The sequence below is a fragment of the Aristolochia californica genome, unplaced genomic scaffold, assembly GCF_029961685.1.
Source record: "Aristolochia californica isolate CCGP_79_NKW_82.1479 unplaced genomic scaffold, dmAriCali1.0.hap1 SCAF_2, whole genome shotgun sequence".
NCBI classification, from domain to species: Eukaryota; Viridiplantae; Streptophyta; class Magnoliopsida; order Piperales; family Aristolochiaceae; genus Aristolochia; species Aristolochia californica.
This window is the reverse complement of record NW_027181881.1, coordinates 8,195,733-8,214,228: the sequence shown is the minus strand read 5'-3', so window position 1 is coordinate 8,214,228 and position 18,496 is coordinate 8,195,733. Positions and strand designations below refer to the sequence as shown.

Below are 18,496 nucleotides of genomic sequence, written 5' to 3'. Positions count from 1 at the left end.
TCAGCATCATTTTAAAAAATATATATATAAAGAGTTTATCAAGATTAGATTTTTATGAGTTTTAAGGCTGATATAACAAGCAAATTTGAGCAGCGTGTGAAATAATTGTCAATGTGGGAGTTAGGGTTATGAAGAAATTGAAAATTTCATGGAAAATCCAGCCGAAGGATATGTCTCTAATGTAAGACCACATAATCAACACCCTAGACACCTCCAAGATAATCCTCCACCTACATATAATAATTGATGGGAGAGTGGAATGAAATTTGAGGTTCCTGAATTTGGTAGGAGCCTTGATGTTGAAGATTACCTTGATTGAGTAACTATGGTTGAGTAAAATTTCCAAATCAAGGAGTTCCCACCTGATAAAGAAGTTGATATGGTATTCTATAGTTGAAGGGGCGAGCCACTGCAATGTGACAAGCCAAAAAATACCACCAAAGACTTCTGTAAACCCAAGATCACTTGCATGGCAAGATGAAAAAGATAATGGGAGATGAGTTCCTTCCCTTCAACTATCATCAAGCTTTGTGTGAAAGACTTCACAAACTCACACAATGTATGAAATCTGTTTTCCAATACATCAAAGAGTTCTACAAATCGCTAGCAAGAATTGGTTGGGAGAAACTCAAGAGTAATTGGTATCTTAGTATGTTTGTGGGTTAAAACCATCTATTTATAGGAAATCAAGTATGCTTACCTTTGCTTTTGTTCTGGAAGCCTTCACCAATTGATTTGCCGAAGATGATGGAAAGACCTCTGTTAGAGCACCTAATTATCAATCTTCCTTTCAGCCATCTAATTCACAAACAATTGAAAATACACCTCATAATACAAGTCAACCTCGATCATCATTTTCAAAGACCACCTCAAATCTAGTTTCTAGACTACCCCAATATAAACTTGTTAAAAGATACCCACGTGTGTAGGGGTGGCATGACTAGTAATTAAGGAGAACTTTCATAGAGATGACATACAATTGTAATTATGTAGGTGTATGTCCTCTTATGTCTTTTTCCTTTTGAAGCATGTATGTCCTCTTATGTCTTTTTCCTTTTGAAGCATGTAGTCTATTTTTAGAAATTTTTTATTATTATGTTTTATCTCAAAACTTTCTTAGTGAAGGTATTTTTTTTATGTTTTCTCAATCATCATCTTCATAAAGATTATTTTTTTATCTCCCTCGTGAGTGAAACTTGGTCAAATTTTTATTAAGTTAATTCAGTTCTACCGTTAGTCTACCCTGTTTTTTTTTTTTAAAAAAAAAAGGTTACTTTCCAGATTCATTTAGAAGTATGAGTGTTGCATGGTCGCCTCCTTCCGGTTAAAGTTGTTTCCCTCTCGTATTTATTCAGTTTATCATCTTGTGTTTTAGAGCAATGCCTAAACCTACTACCTAAAATGTATAGGAGTGTGCCCAACATCCAACTTGAATCAAGTCTTTTATTCTTCACCTAAGAGGTGATTTATGTTTGAGCTACCTTTAAAAAGTTGTGCCCTAAAGTCGGGCTGTTTTTCTGCCTTTGAAATTGAGTGGAATGTGTTTCAGACTATGACTGTTTTGACTGGTGTATGGAGTTTTGTCGTTCGTCTAGGAGTGATTTTTCTTCTCTCACCATTTTGTTGTGCAAGTTGGGTCTCTTGGTAAAGAACAAAGAGATCTCCAGCTTGAAGGGGAGAAGTAAATGAAGAAGTACAATAAAGAGATAACCAACAATGAAGAATTCCGAGGTTCATAAAAAACAAACGGATGGACGAGTGAGGCGAGCGGTACGATGGACTAGGCAATGGCTTTCGCACCTGGTGCCTTCGCCGATGAAGGGAACAGGACGACGGACCTAGTCATTCTTTGGAGAAAATTGTAGAGGGGACTCCTCTTTGCTCTAACGGTGAGAACAACGACTCCCTTGAGTGCACGAAGGGTGACCTACTGACAGCTCAACACGACGACAGCGGCAGAGGAAAGAAGGTATGTTAAGTTGGGTCCAAGGCCTATCCCAAAATGACTAGCCTCCTTAGGAAGCCTCTTTCTCAACTAATAAACTCAAGATATTTGTACTCACTAATCTATGTGGGACTATTCCTTAACACTCCCTCTCACGTGTAGACCCTCTTTTTGTGGTTCTACAAGTGGATAATTTAGGAGTAGGCAATTGAGGTGTAGGCCCTCTTTTGTGGCTCTACAAGTAGATAGCTTAGGTGTAGGCCCTTTTTTGTAGCTCTACAAGTAAATAGTTTAAGTGCAGGCCCACATATGAGTACCTGCTCTGATACCATGTTAAGTTGGGTCCAAGGCCCATCCCAAAATGACTAGTCTCCTTAGGAAGCCTCTTTCTCAACTAATAAACTCAAGATATTCGTACTCATTAATCTATGTGGGACTATTCCTTAACAAGGTACATGATGACGATCAGGAAGGATGGATGAAGATTCAATGACAGATAATCGGAAGGACGGATCGTTCCCGGAACTCTTTGGTGACTCGGAACTTTCCTTGGGTCGGGTCACGGGCAGAATTGGTGAATTTGTTCGCATTACAATCAGAAATGGATTGAAGAGATCATTCGTCTTGGTTTCGATTTCCATGGGAAAGGATTTTCTTTGTCTCTTCTGCCATGTAATTGGAGACGACGGTTCCAATCGATACTGATAGAGGCTTTGTTTTTGGTAGGAGCTTTCTGAGCCCCATCTTTGTTGGTCTTCAACTTGGATATTTGTGGGGGGTTTCAATGCTATTCGATTTTGTGATGAAAAGCAATTGCCAACAACGTGTATCACTTCTTCCATGAGGGGATTCGCGGATTTCATCGGTAGTTGTGAGTTGGATGAAATCCCACTCTCCGGGAAAACCTACACTTGGTCCAGCGGACAGCAGTGCCCAATTCTTTCTAAGCTGGATCGTTTCCTTGCTGACATGGACTGGCTCCTTCTCAATGAAAATGTGTCGAGTAGAGTGCTCAATCGGGTGGGTCGGATCATTGGCCCATTCTCTTATCCTCCTATTGTGGTAGATGGGTTCCCCCCTCATCCAATTCGAGAATGCTTGGTTGCTCAATCTGATGTCAGTACTTTGTTAAGGGACTAGTGGTCCAATTTTCAGGCTTAGGGTAGAGCTGAATAGTCCCTTCCTTAGAAGCTAAAACTCCTTAAGGGCAAACTCAAAGATTGGTCCTCTTGTCGTTGTCGTTTGTTAGGTGTTGAGAAGGCTTCTCTTCTCTCTCAAATTGCCGACCTGGACTCGACGGAGTAGCAAAGATATCTTTCCCACTCTGAATTCTTGACTCGTCTTTCACTTTTAAATGAACTTAAATTAATTTTACACCATGAGAGTATTAGATGGAAACAAAGGGCTCAATTCATGTGGTTGACCAAAGGAGATGCAAATACAAAAAATTCCTCTCCCTCGCCTCAACGAGGAGGATATCTAACCGAATTACCTCCTTATGCATCAATAATGAGGTAACGTTGGATAGAATCTCCATTACTGATAAGCTGCTCAAGTTTTTTCACAGATCTATATACGGAGGAATGTCTCTATCGCCCCAAAATTCAGCAACTTCATTTCGCCCGCCTCTCCGATGTTGTTGCATCTCTAGTGGGGGTACCTTTTCGCATAAGGAAATTGAAAGGGCGATGATAGGCTTGGCTAGTGATAGGGCCTCGGGCCCTGACGGTTTCGACGACGATTTCTATTGTCGATCCTAGGCAATCATAAAAGAGGATGTGTGTGATATGGTTCGGGTTTTTTTCGAGCGGGCATTACCTTCCATAGCATGGGTGCCTCCTTCATCACTTTGGTTCCTAAAAAGATAAATGTTGAGCTTCCGGGTGATTTTCAATCGATCAGCCTTATATCCAGCACATACAAGATCATTGCCAAACTTCTCGCGCACCGACTCAAGGTGATCCTCGCCTTAGTGATCTGTCGTGGTCAAGGTGTTTTCCTCAAAGGTAGAAACATTGTGGACTCCACTATGGCGGCTCATAAGCTCGTTGACCACTGCACCTACTCAAAGGAACCGTGTTTTGCTTTGAAGCTTGATCTTGAGAAGGCTTTTTCTTGTGTCAATTGGATTTTGTTGGATGACCTCATGGGGCTTATGAGTTTTGGGGACCAATGGACATTCTGGATCAAGAGTTGTTTATCTTCGGCCCCTTACTCGCTCATCCTCAACAGTACAGCCTGCAATATTTTCAAGGGCTCAAGGGGGCTGAGGTAGGGCGACCCCCTCTCCCTGCTATTATTCCACAATGTGGCAGAATTTCTTTCCGCAATGTTTTACTCAGCCAAGGAAGGCGGATGGTTAGCCCCAACTAGTCATACTCCGACTTTCGACATTCCCGTTTTGCAATATACTAGTGATACTATGATCTTCAAGGACGGGACTATGGATGATATTAGAAGAATCAAAGGTGGTGTTGGGGCTTTTTGAGTTGAGGACTGGGCAAAAGGTTTGTTAAATTGGGTCCAAGGCCCTATCCCAAAATGACTAGTCAACTTAGGAAACCTCTTTCCCAACTAATAAAGTCAAGATCTTTGTACTCACTAATCCATGTGGGACTATTCCTTAACACTCCCCCTCACGTGTAGACCATCTTTTGTGGCTCTTCATGTGAATAGTTTTAGGTGTAGGCCCTCTTTTGTGGCTCTACAAGTAGAGTGTTTTTAGGTGCAGGCCCACATATAAGTACCTGCCCTGATACCATGTTAAATTGGGTCCAAGGCCCTATCCCAAAATGACTAGTCAACATAGGAAACCTCTTTCCCAACTAATAAACTCAAGATCTTTGTACTCACTAATCCATGTGGGATTATTCCTTAAACAAGGTTAATTGGGGGAAGACCTCTCTGCTGGGTTTCAGCATTGATTAGGGGACTCTCTCGGAAATGGCTAGTGTTGGGTTGCACTGTTTCATCCACACCCACCTCTTACCTCGGGCTTCCATTATTCACGAGTCTTACCAGCAAGGATCTCGAGGTGCCAGTGATTGAAAAGATCGAATTATGCCTTGCCACTTGGAAAGGGCGTTTGCTCAGCAAGGTCGGGAGACTCACCCTCCTCAAATCCAGTATTGTTGGAATCCCGAATCACTATCTTTTATGCCTTGCCCTGCCTTTCTTTGCCGATTATTGAAAAAGATTAAAAGGAGATTTTTGTGGTGAGGCCCCGGTTCTGATTTCAAGTATCATCTTATCAACTGGGATGATGTCTGCCTCCCCAAGTCCCTTGGGGGCCTAGGAATTCGGTTATCCAAGGACATGAATCTGCTCTTAAAATGGATATGGAGATATAACTCTCTTGCTCCCAATCTTGGGAAGGATATGGTGAATGTTAAGCTCGGCAATCCCTCTACTTGGTGGACTTCAGGTGGGAACAGGAGATGTTTATCACCTATATGGAGATCCCTTTATCTCCTCCTCCCAATTCTCCTCTGCTATTCAATATTACATGGGTAACGGTCAGTCAATCAGATTTTAGGAAGACTGGTGGACGAGTGGTGTGCCTTTGTAGAGCTCTTTCCCTACTCTCTGCAGTCTCTCCCTATAAAGAGGGATTTCAGTTGCCGAGGCTCTTTGTGATAGTGGGTAGAACCTCCACCCTCATCAGGGGCTTATTGGATCTTGAGGCTTTGGAGGTGAGCCACCTATTGGACTCCACTCAGCCACCTCAGATTCATGCACTTACCCGGGACAAGTTAATTTGGTGGCCTAACAGGAGTGGATCTTTCTCGGTCACCTCAACTTATTACTTACTCAGGGGGTGGCTCTCGCACAGTACTAGGCACGAGATTGCTTTCACTTGGCTTCTTTGTGCCCTTTCTAAAGTCAAATTCTTCATGTGGAGCGCCTATCTCAACAAAATTCTTTCGGCGGACAATCTTAGAAGTTGTGGCCAGCATTCGGTTGATCTCACTTGCCCCCTATGCAGCTTGGCGGAGGAATCGATTAGCCACCTTCTCCTATTATGCCCCTTCTCTTGGTGGGTGTGGACCGCAATTCTTCGTCACATTGGGTTTCAGTTTTGTATGCTTGCGTACCTCTCCACCGCCAGTCGTATGCTCCTTGGTTTCTCTGTCCCCTGTCTTGGAAATCTGATGATCTCCTATTGCGCTGCTTTCATTCTGTGTGGTCTTTGGAATGAGCAAAACCGTAGGAGTTTCAACGCCAAGTTTGAATCTCCAAAGATAGTAGCCAACATCATTTCTAAGAATATTTTTACTTGGCTTCATACCAAAAAGATTGTCTCCTCCTTTTCTGGTTCCTCCATTGGAGAACATTGGTGCTGCCTTGCTCAGCTACAAGGGCACTCGAAGCCCCCCGACAGTCATGGAGTGGTCCCCACCGCAGCCCGGTGCCCTCAAATTAAATTTTGATGGCTCCTCCCTCAGTAATCCCCAGAAAGCAAGCTTTGGTGGAGTCATTCATGGCTCCACACGCAGTCAGATCATTTCCTTTTCCGGCCTATTGGGTATTGCTGATTCCACGACGACTGAGCTCCATGACCTCCTCAATGGGCTCGGCATCTTCTGAGATCATTTCAGCAGCCTTATCCACATTGAGGGGGACTCCAAAGTTGTGATCGGATGGTGTACTCACTCTTCTGCCCCCCATGGCACCATTGGGATACCTTTTTTTATATTATGGATATTGTAGCCTTTTATGATTGTATTTGGTCTCTCATCCGGAGATCCGCTAATTCTGTTGCTGATGTACTTGCTAAGCAGGGAGCTACCCTCCAATCCCTTTTTGTTAGGGGTTTACTCCCTTGAGCTTTTGTTTCTTTGTTCTCTTTTAAATAAAATCATCTTTCATTAAAAAAAAAAAAAAAACAATGAAGAATGTCACGTGTTGTGGTAATCAAATTTTATGTGATTAGAATATTCAAGGGGGAGACACGATGAGAACAAAATGAAGACTACAAGCAAAATGTGAATAAGAACATGATGAACCAAAGTAAGGCAATCAAAATTTGTTTTTGCAAATCACACAAGATTAGAATTTATTTGGAAGCACACAAGTTTCTTGACCAAGATTATTTTTAAAGTGTAGTTACAAACACCAGCTTGAAGGGGACTGTTAAAAGACACCCACGTGTGTTAGGGTGGCATGGTTAGTAAATAAGGAGAATTTTCATAGAGATGACATACAATTGTAATTATGCAAGCTGGTGTATGTCCTTTTATGTCTTTTTCCTTTTGAAGCATGTAGCACTAAGGGCATTGTAGTCATTGTAAACACCTTCCGACAACTATAAATACAACCTCAAGGCATGGGGTAGAGCATTCAAGCCTCTTCCTCTTGGCTCAAATTCGTCCATACACCTCTTTTTCTTTTCTTCTTCTTTCTTTCCCTTTGTTTCTTTTCTCCTCTCAGAGTTTCATTCTTCTCTCCTTCCCTTGAGATATCTCTTGCCATTGGTGTGTGTTTAAGTATGGAAAGACAGCTCATCACAAAAGTTTAATGTTCACAATCAAGGCAACAACTCTTAGTACATGAAGATGGAATTGTAGAGAAGATAGTTTTATAGGATTTAGTTGAAAGTAGAGATTGTTTGGATGAAGAGGAAGAAGTTAGTACCTTTTGGGGATGAAGGGTATGGTCCTTAGTTCTCTTTAGTAACTAGAAGGTATTTTCTTACTGTTAAGAAGGATGAAGAGAATTGGTTATGTCATAATATCTTTACCACCACTTGTTCTCTTGGAGGTTGCACTACCAAATTGATTATTGATTAAGGTAGTTGTGACAATATTATCTCTCCAGGTGTGGTTACCAAGCTCAAATTGAAAACAAAACTTATGCTCAGCCTTACTTGCATGGCTAAATAATTTTTGTTACTTTTGGCATTGGAAACAAGTATAAGGACAAGATATAGGGTGATGTTGTTCCATGGTTGCATGCCATCTCGTACTTGTAAGATCGTGGCCATCTGATAGAGATGTAATAAATAATGTCAAAAGAAACACTTCTTCCTTGTAGACGAGGACAAATTCACTCTGTTGCCTATTATTAAGGGGCCAAAGTATAATAAAAAATCCAAACCTATTTTATGCCTCTCTAGGACATTGAGAATCAAATAACTGAACAAAAGAAGGGTGTTGGTCTTGTTTCTACCATCCAAAACAATGGGCAGCAAGCTGAAACAGAGTTTCCGAACAATTATACATTCATTATCATGCATCTTTTACCATACTATATTGAGCTCATTTGCAACCAAGAACTCTAAAGTCTAAGTTCTTTTGAAGAGAGGATGAATGATGTTGTACATAGTTTACTTGTGGAAGAAGAAATTCATGCAAAAATGTAAAAGCATTGAAAATATATAAAAGAAAGTAGAAGAGAAGGAATGAAGAAGACTGACATATTGCTATTTCTATTTCTGGAAAGTACTCTATTTTTATACTTCCTATATCAGCATGTATCCACTTTATATAGTTTCCTAGTTTGTCTGCAGTCACAATTTGGAGAGTTTTATTTAGCAAAGTGTTTTGTTAGCAAGTCTTTTTTATTAGTAGTTAATTTAGGAAAATTCCAATTTAGTCAGTCCATTATTAGTGATTTCCATCTCAGTTAGCGGCTGGAATTCTTTCCAGGAACTGATTTCAGTATGGAAATTGTTGTGGTCTTGGGTTAAGTACCTATGTTTTCCGCTCCTAACAGGCCGGTCTTTTGGGTAGTATTGGCTAGGTGCTCAACATTTGGTATCAGAGCTAGCGCTACGTCCCGAATTCGACAGAAATTCACTATTAAATTGTAATTAGGATGTTCCGTCTTAGGAAAAAAAATTTGTTGTGATGTTACTTATTTTGGGAAGTCTTCGAATGTTTTAGAGTCTATAAATAGGTCTTTGAACAAGTTTCAATATTAACACAAAAAAAAAAAATTCTTTTTAGTCGCTGAAACACCACTATTTCTCTTTCTTTTTGCTAAGAATAATTTCTTGATGGATTTTTTTAGTGTGTTAGCTACTGTTAGTTACAAAACTACCTGGCATTCAAGTTCTTCCCTTGGAAATTGGAAACCAGGAATTTCCTAAAATTGAAAAGATAAAGGTAGGGTTAACCATATTCCAGCTTCCTCCATCAGCTTTATTTCAATAATTTTGGTGGCATTCAATGGGCTGCCCACCCTCTTGCGTAGCAGGAGGGTGGGGAGAGTGGCTTTTCTGTTGCATTTCTTTTGATTAAAAAATATTTGAAGAGTAATTTAATTATCTGTATTCTTTTGTTAAGATCTACTAATGATATTATTACCTTTATGGTCTGTTAGATTCGAATTTCATTATCGAGTTGGCTAAATTTGGAAACAGTTACGAGGGCCATATTTGAAAGTTACCCTATTATATTTTATTATCAGCTATTCTGGGAATGATTTTTTAAATTTATTATATGGTAAGAAGTTCTAGGTAGTTTACAGTGGCCTATGGCATATTATCAGTAGTATACGATCAGGCATGTTCAAATGGCAAACCTACTTATTACATTCACATGAACCTAGAATTTATCTCCAATTAAAAAGAAATCACATAAACATATGATCAAACATAAGATCAAACAAGAGTAACAGAAATTCAAGTCAGCCTTTTTTTGAGTTATGATAGAGGATCTAATTTCGACTCTCTTTGCTAATGTCATAGATAAATAAGGAGATTGTCAAGATTCAGAGAGTTGTTGCACCTGTGGGCCAAATGCAGCTGAAGAGCCTCATAGAAGCACATGTGGTACCGACTTCTGATAAACTATTGCTTTTATTATAGCCAACATCAAAATGTTGGACGTTTGAAAGTCGATTATATGTGTTTTTTTTTTTTTTTTTTTGTAGGAGAAAACTGGGAGCAGCAAGGGGTCTGCGATTTTGCAAGAATGGGATAAATATCTTGCTCAATTTTGGCAATTAGTGCCACCTAGTGAAGAAGACACGCCGGAGGCCTGTTCTGAGTACGGGAAAGCAGCCGGAGAGATCAAGTTGCAATCAGCCTAGTGAGCTGATATATATATATATATAAAATGCCCACCAGCGAAGTGAAGCTTTTCTTCTTGAACTGACAGGGAATTCAGTTAGATCTTTGGCAAATATGAAGCCATTCAACACAGCGAGTCACTTAAATAGCAGTAGATAGCCTGGTTACTTCAGGACTGATCAGCTGGCCGCAGTCCAGGGCATATTATTGGGGAAAGGGGTCAAGGAAAGAAGAAGGAAATCTGTAATTTTTTACTTCACGATGTTGGTCAGAAAGGTGGTGTTTTGACAGAATTGCTTGATGTGGATGGTGCTAACATTTGTAATTTACAAGCTTTTCTTTATAATGGACCATCTATATTGGAGAAGTCCCAAACAGGCTTCTATAATGCTTTCTTGAACATAATTTATAATAACCCAAATGTCCAAGGTACATGGATTTGTGATTTCATCTGGAATGCTGACGCCTTCATGCCTGTCAATTAGCAGTGCTTAAACCCTTAGGTTTGAGATTCGGGTAACTTTGGTTAATTCCTTTTTTTTTTACTAATTTTCTCATTAAAAATTTTCTTATTAAAAATAATCTACTTTAACTAGTTTTCTTGTGTTTGTGTCGCCATTGAAAACAATGGAAAAATAGTTTCGGTTTTTTTATTTATACTATAAATTAATTAAACTTTTTATAAATAATAAAAAATAAGAAGTGATCAAGAGCCATTTTAGTGTTTTGGGATTTATTTTTTTATAGTTTCTTGTTAGAGCAAAGAGAATTGGGAGACATTTTTTTTATCTTTTTTAATAATTCATAAAGGTAAGAGAAATCGAGAAGAATGGAGAGAAAAAAATTTCTATTTCCAGAATAGAACAAATGTTGAATTTTTTTTTATCTAATGGAAAAAATTTTGTATCACATTTATTCCGGCTTATGTTGTTGAGACGATATTTAGAATTAGATTCCAATGATTATATATTGGGTTTTAAAAATATATATTTCTTATATGAATTTTAATATAAGGACATATTTTAGTGCGACTAGAATAACACCACTTTAACCTAGGAGTGGTAGTGAGTCGAATCGAGCTCAAACTTGTATATGTTCGAACTAGGCTTGATTTAAATACTTTGAAGTCGAATTCGAGCCCAGCCCAGCCTTAAGCCTAAAATTGGAATCGAGGTCGAGCTCGAACCAAGTTCAACCTCTAACTTACATTTAAAATTTTACATAAAATACATGTTAAATAAATTATATATAAAATTATGCACAAAATTTTACTTAAAATTAGGCATGACCTCTACATCAAATTAGGTATAACCTCTATACATAAACCCTACATAAAATTGTCTATACACTCTACAGAAATCTATTCATAAAAATTGCATAATATTATGCATAAAATTTATTCAATAATCAAACACAAAAATTTTAATGAAATATCAATAAAAATTTTATTTTCTACATACCCGTGTGCTTAGCTATTTTGAGAGATTTTTGTCCCCCCTGGCTGTTAACAGTGACTCTGCGTTGGTCATTTCATGGGCATTAGAGAGGAGGTCAAACTACCTAGAGCTCACTTTTAACACTTCGTACGTGAGTTTTCTCATTATCTGGCATTTGCTCTTTTTGTTTCTTTTGGTGCATTAGCTTGGTTGGTTTTTTATCATTTACAATCTCCTCCTCTTGTATCATTTTGCCATTATGTTTGGACTCTCTTAATGAATATTCTCTTCTCATTGTTCTCCCCAAAAAAAAAAAAAAAAAAAAAAAAGAGTGAAAGCCAACAAAAAATTAGAAGAAATCATAGTATGCAGCTGATTTGTTCAGCTATTCACAAGCTGATGGCTTGTGATCTAGGAACTGCAAATAAGATGGTTAACATAAGATAGTTGAAAAAATTAGAAACTTCCCTTCAAGAACATACTTGTTAAACAAACCAAAAAGTGTGGCCATGACCACATAAACCAAACAAAGATATAATCCTTATTACAGGATTAGATGGCTTGACCCATTGCTCCACTTCCTTATTTAAAAATGTCAAATATAAGGTCTCCTAAAGGCTTCAGTTACTATTCAACTGACCAGAAACAAACATCACCCGTATCAGTCCTATCCAAATTAAAAGTGGATCTAGCGCCCAATTTAAGTCACCTTCTTCTACTCTTTCGTCAACAATTCCACCAATTTGATTTTGTGGCCATCATGCTATACGCAGATAAGATCGCATGAATTGAAAGCAAACCTAAACTTACAAAAAAACAAAATTAATAAAGGTAAAGAATACCACATTTAACTTATTGAGAGTCGCCAAGGCATTGGTTTCCTGCTTAGCTTTCCCAAAAATCCTCTTAAACATGATGCTCGAAGTCCCTCTACAATTTAAGAACAAGCTCATATCACCATCCCAATGTAGATCCGTGAATTCGATCAAGATCATTCACATGTGTAAAACAGAATTCCGTACGAGAAACTAATATTAGCAATAAAAGAATCTCATCTCAAGACTGGAGATGATTTGAGGATTTGAGGACGAGTATCAAGACGAGGAACAAAACAAGGAGTACAGAGGGAATTGATAGGGAGGAGAGATCGAATAATTGCCTATCGAGAGAGAAAATGAGGAGAAGGGGGAGTCTACGAGTTGAGAAAATTTGAGGAGAAAGGGGACAAGATGGAGTGATCAATTTGATGATGTTGGTATCTAAAATAGGAAACGTTGATATGATCGATGTCGAAAACTGCATATCTTGGAGATGGAGAGATTTTGATTTTCGTCTCGACTGGAGATGGAAAGGTTTCGGAGTCCTTCGGTCCCGAGTCCCGACTCCCAAATCCTGACCTGGGTTTAAGTAAATGAACCAGTTTTGAACCGAACCAAGCTGGAACTGAGCCAAGCTCGAGTTATTCATGAACCAGCTTGGTTCAATGCCGCCCTTACTTTAACCAAACCCTAATTTAACCCATTAGACAAATAAAATCTAAATTGACTTAGGCCCAAACCCATTTAAAAAATAAATCAACTCATCTTTCCCACTACCACAATCAATTATACTCAATTATGAGGGATAATTGATTATATTGAGTCTTACATTGTATTTTTTTTCTTTCCTATGATAGTGATGATGCTACTCTTAAATTGTTTTCTATTTGGGAATAATATAAATAAAGGCTAAAGGAACGAGGTGAGTCTGCTTTTTCACCTCACTAGCCTCAATAAACTTTTCTCATCTTTCTCTTTCATATGAACCCTAATCTACATACTAAGTCTTCTTCTTTTCCTAGTTTTCTAACACTTAAAACCAATTAGCAATCTCGTTTTTTTCTCATGGTATCAAGCTGATGCTTGATGTGTGGTGAAGAGGTTGAAGTAACAATGTCAAAGGTGAAGTTTTTCCAAGCCTATTACCTTTTCTTACTCAGTTTCTCTAGTCTTGATTAAGAGCAACTTGTTTATAGCTTATGAGTTTCCATTTTTTAACGCTCCACCTTCATATAACTTCAGTTGTGGTTGGTTGATGAGATAGAGAACTTAGACGAGATTAGATGAGATTGGAGAAGTATCTCACTGAGCCTTCTCTAGTGAACTTGTCAATTGTTTGCAAAGCAAAAAATATTCTTGTTAAGTCTAGGTTCATCAATAGAGTGTAGTCTAATATACAGTGTTAGGATATACAACGATAGACAACATATGATATTTGAAATGGTCTCACAAGGCGAATTTCTTAAGAATAGAACATGTCTCACTTGTACACTTTTCCAATTCAGCTGGGTGAAAAAGATGTCATGGACTATGTTGGAGATCTTGAAGGTGTTTAGGAAGAGATTACCAACTATCATCTACTCTTTGAAACAAACTTTTGGCTCGTATGAACTAGTATTGAAGTAGTTCCATCTTGGGATGAATCCTTTTTCAGGGTATGACTAGATGCATGGAAAAAGAGTAAGAGATGGTTGTTGCTCCTCATGTAGAAGTTGGGTCCAAGGCCCATCCCAAAATTACTAGCCAACTTAGAAAACCTATTTCCCAACTAATAAACTCAAGATTTTTCTACTTACTAATCCATGTGGGACTATTCCTTAACACTCCCGCTTACATGTAGGCCTTCTTTTGTGGCTCTATATGTGGATAATTTGGGTGAAGGCTCACATATGAGTACATAATCTGATACCATGTAGAAAATGGGTCTAAGGCCCGTCCCAAAATAACTTGCCTACTTAGGAAGCCTCTTTCCCAACTAATAAACTCAAGATTTTTCTACTCACTAATTTATTTGGGACTATTCCTTAACACCTCAGGCATTCAATTTTGCAAATTGGAAGAAGTTGGAAGAGCAAGTAGATCACTTATTCAGTTTGGTGCAAGCTTACATGGGCGAAGAGGGATTTGAGACCTCTATTGATCAGTCTAAGTGGGATGATTAAACATGCTTTATTGCACGATTTGGCCATGTGTTGGATAATCAATCGATCAACTTAGGTTGATCGATCATTGGCAAATGTTGATTGGTCATTCTACTTTCAGTTTAACTAATTTGACTTTGAAAGTGTGGGAATGAATGATCATAAGTGCTTCTAACATGTTTGAAATGTGTATATGATAGATAGTTTTAAAGAATATATGAATGCAAAGTATGTCCTAAAGCTCTAATTTTACATTGTACCTCCAATCGAAGGTGTTGGACAACTCTCTTTACATAGACTAAGTTTTGACATATCTCAGTATATCCTAAACTCCAGTCTTCACTTTGTTTTCATCTTCCAAGGGTGCTTCTTCAAGATTTTACTATCCATGATGTTTGGCTTGATTTGTTTTGAAGCTTTAAACCTAGAAATGCATGTCTCTTGAAGGTAAAGTATATGAAATGCTTAACTTGCAATTGTCAATTCTATTAAATTTTGTTATCATCAAAATCAAGAAGGGAGTCAATATACAGTCAACAACCAGTACTTCAACCTCTTTCATATCTGATGTCTCTTATGTAAAAGGGTTGATGCATGACTTATCATTTGTCAATTTTGTTACAAAGGAAACAAAGTCTCATTTGAGAAGGACATGCTTAGTAAAGAATGAAAAATGATGAACTAGTTTTAGAGGGACAGAGACATAGAATCCTCTACGTAGTGAACATAGCTAATTTACCTTCAACTAGTACCATCTGTTTGGGTGCAAACATCGATGACTTTTGGTTATGGCATAAGAGACTAGGACATATAGGAATAGGCTCCTTCAACAAAGTAGTGAAGAAAAACCCAGTGAGAGGACTAGAAAATCAAAAAATTGTAAGAGAGAAACCTTGTTATGTTTGCAAACTTGGAAAGAAACACAAACACTTTCAAATCAAAGAATGTAATTTCAACCTCACGACCTCTTCAACTAATCCATATGGATTTAGTTGGATGTACTCGAACCTAAAGCTTTAATAGAAAGCATCTCACCCTAGTGGTTGTAGATGACTACTCTAGGTTCACATGGGTAGATTTTCTAGTTCACATGTAAAAAAGTTTTTAAAAAAAAAACAAGGATATAGAAATATAAAAAATTAGGAGTAACAATGAACTACAATTTGAAAATTCACATTTCAAAGATGTTGAATTTAGGACCTCATGATTGAAACCTCAAGAAAGATAAAAGAGGGAGAAGAAAAAGAGCAAAGAGAGAGAGAGAGCTCGGGAGGAAAGAAGAGAAAAGAGAGAAAAGGACCTTAGGCTAAAGAGAAATTCTTCCAGAGTTGAGAAGTGGAGAGTTTGATTGAACCCTTCAATCGAGATCCCTATTTATAATATTTTCATTACATATTTAGGGAAACTTCAGAGATAAGTTAGTATCCCTAATATCCCTAATTACATCAATCATGATTATCCAAATCTACATAAATCAAGGGAAGATAAATCGATTACATTAATTAAGGAAGATTGATAAATCTTCCAAATCATGTGATAAGGATTCCAGCTCGTGTGATGAATCATCATGCCACCTCACATGGTGACTCATCATGCCAGCTTGTGTGGTCATGGTGGGTCCTACCTTGTAACACTCTCCCTCAAGTTGGGGATGAGAAAACATTGTAAATGCCCAGCTTGTTGTAGATGGTGGACAAGATCTTATGAATGATTGGTTTGGTGATAATATCTACAACTTGTCCTTGTGAGGAGATGTGTTTGAGAGATAATATGCTGGCTTTGAATTTCTCTCTTATGAAATGGCAGTCTACCTCAATGTGTTTTGTTCTCTCATGGAAGATCGGATTTGAGGTGATATGTATTGCTGCTTGATTATCACAATGTAGATCCATAGGGGCTTGTTTATAGAATCCTAGTTCAGTGAGAAAGGATCTGATTCGTAGAAGCGCACTAACTGTGAGTGCCATGGCCCTGTATTCTACATCTTCATTGAACATTACAACTACATTCCGCTTCTTGCTTCTCCATGTAACCAAGTTTCATCCGACCTTTGTACGATGTCCCGAAGTAGATTTTCTATCATCCGGAGATCCAGCTCAGTCTGCATATGAGAACCCTTCTATGTTGAAGTGACCATGGTTCTTATAGAGAAGCCCTCATCTTGGAGCTCCTTTCAAATATCACATTATTCTTTTTAGTGCTTGCCAGTGAGTAAGTTGTGGTTTGTGCATGTATTGACTCACAACACTTACTGCATATGATATACCTGGCCTTGTTACACAGAGATAAATGAGTTTCTCTAAAAGTCTTTGATATTTTCTGAAATCCACATCATCTCTAGTGTCTGCAAATAATTTTGTATTGGAATCCATTGGGGTTTCTACTAGTTTACACCCATCATTCTTGTCTCCTCTAGTAGATCAAAGACATACTTCCTTTAAGATAGTATAATCCCATGTTTGGACTGTAGTACTTCAATACCTAGAAAGTATTTAAGTAGTTCAAGATCTTTCGTCTCGAATTCTTCACATATCTTTTCCTTGGTTTCCTAAACGCCCCCGGGATCACTATTAGTTAAGATAATATCATCAACATATACGGCCAAAATCACTTTCTCTTTAGGTGTATCTTTAAGAAACACGGAGTGATCTACGGAACATCTATGAAATCCAGCCCGTATGAGTGTTTAGCTAAATTTAATCAAACCATGCATGAGGAGACTATTTCAGACCACAAAGGGATTTCTTCAATCGACATACTGACTCCCCCTCAACCAAAATCCAGGTGGTTGTTGCATATAAATTTCTTCTTTTATATCCCCATTGAGAAAAGCATTTTTCACATCAAGTTGATAGACCGGTCAGGAAGAATTAGCAGCATACCAAGTGACTTTTGGCCACCACAAAGAATGTTTCCTCATAATTTATCCCATAACTCTACATGTAGTCATTGGCAATGAGGCAGACCTTAAGGAGAGCAACTGACCTATCCGGATTGTGTTTAACTGTAAAGACCCACTTTCAATTGATAGGTTTTATTTTCTGATGGAAGAGGAACTAGAGCCCATGTCTGATTCTCCTAGAGTGCCTATATTTATTTGTCCATTGCTGCCTTCCACCCTAGATGTTTCTCTTGACAGGACTGTGGGACTGAGATAGAGGAGATAGACGCAAGAAATTGACAACATGAAGAGGATAAACGATGGTGAGACACAAAATTGGATATGGGGTGAGAAGTAGAAGGTCTAGTGTAAGTTTTGGGTTCTTTTCTTAAGGCAATGGATTGAGTATCATATTTTTTGTCCAAAAGGAACAAGAGAAGATGGACTTACCTCGATGAGATCCGCAAACTCCATAGGTGTGGTGTCAACTAGCGCTTTAGGGGGTTGAACAATTTCCGTAGCATGGGGCACAACCAATCGAGGAGAGGCTGATACAAAAGAGAGGCCTGGAGGAGCATTGTCAGAGTAGTATGAAGAATTTTAAAAAAAAGTTACATCCTTGGACACAAGTAACCTTTGGAGAGTAGGATTGTAGCAAATATAACCTTTCTGCGTGCAAGAGTATCCTAAGAAGATACACTTGAGAGATTTTGGATCAATTTTACTATGTTGTGGGGAGGTAATATGAACAAAGCATATACAACAGAAGATTTTCAAGGAAAGCGATAAAGGATCACCATGTGGAAACAATAAGGAATATGGGGATTTATGACCTATTTATAAGAAAACATGCAGGAAGGATGGCCTACGGCCAATAAAAGTATGAGACTTTCATGGTATACAATAAGTTGCAAGCTACCTCAAGAAGGTGACGATTTTTCCATTCTATTGGTGGTGTAGGCACAAGATGTTTGATGGACAATGTCAGTCTCTTGACAAAAATAGTCAAGAAGTATATTCTTTGGCATTATCAGGCCTACGTACTTTGATTTTCTAACCAAATTGATTGACAACCATAGCATGAAAGGATTTAAATATGGACGGTATTTCATATTGCTCTTTAGAAAAAAATAGCCATGTGGTACGAGTAAAATCATCAATAAAGGTAAGTATGAGACTTTCATGGTATACAATAAGTTACGAGCTACCTCAAGAAGGTGACGGTTCATCCATTCTATTGGTGGTGTAGGTACAAGATGTT

General features: G+C 38.3%; 1 protein-coding gene across 1 annotated transcript in view; it reads left to right on the top strand.

Moving 5' to 3' along the window:
* Positions 1 to 10,389, top strand: part of LOC137955714 (ferredoxin-dependent glutamate synthase 1, chloroplastic/mitochondrial-like) — a 100,073-nt gene extending 89,684 nt beyond the window's left edge. Inside the window, exons 32-33 of the mRNA XM_068802794.1 lie at positions 9,636 to 9,719; positions 9,821 to 10,389. Coding sequence (XP_068658895.1) covers positions 9,636 to 9,719; positions 9,821 to 9,979 — 243 coding nt within the window. The 3' untranslated portion in view covers positions 9,980 to 10,389. The remainder of the gene's footprint in view (positions 1 to 9,635; positions 9,720 to 9,820) is intronic.
* Positions 10,390 to 18,496: the final 8,107 nt, after the last annotated feature.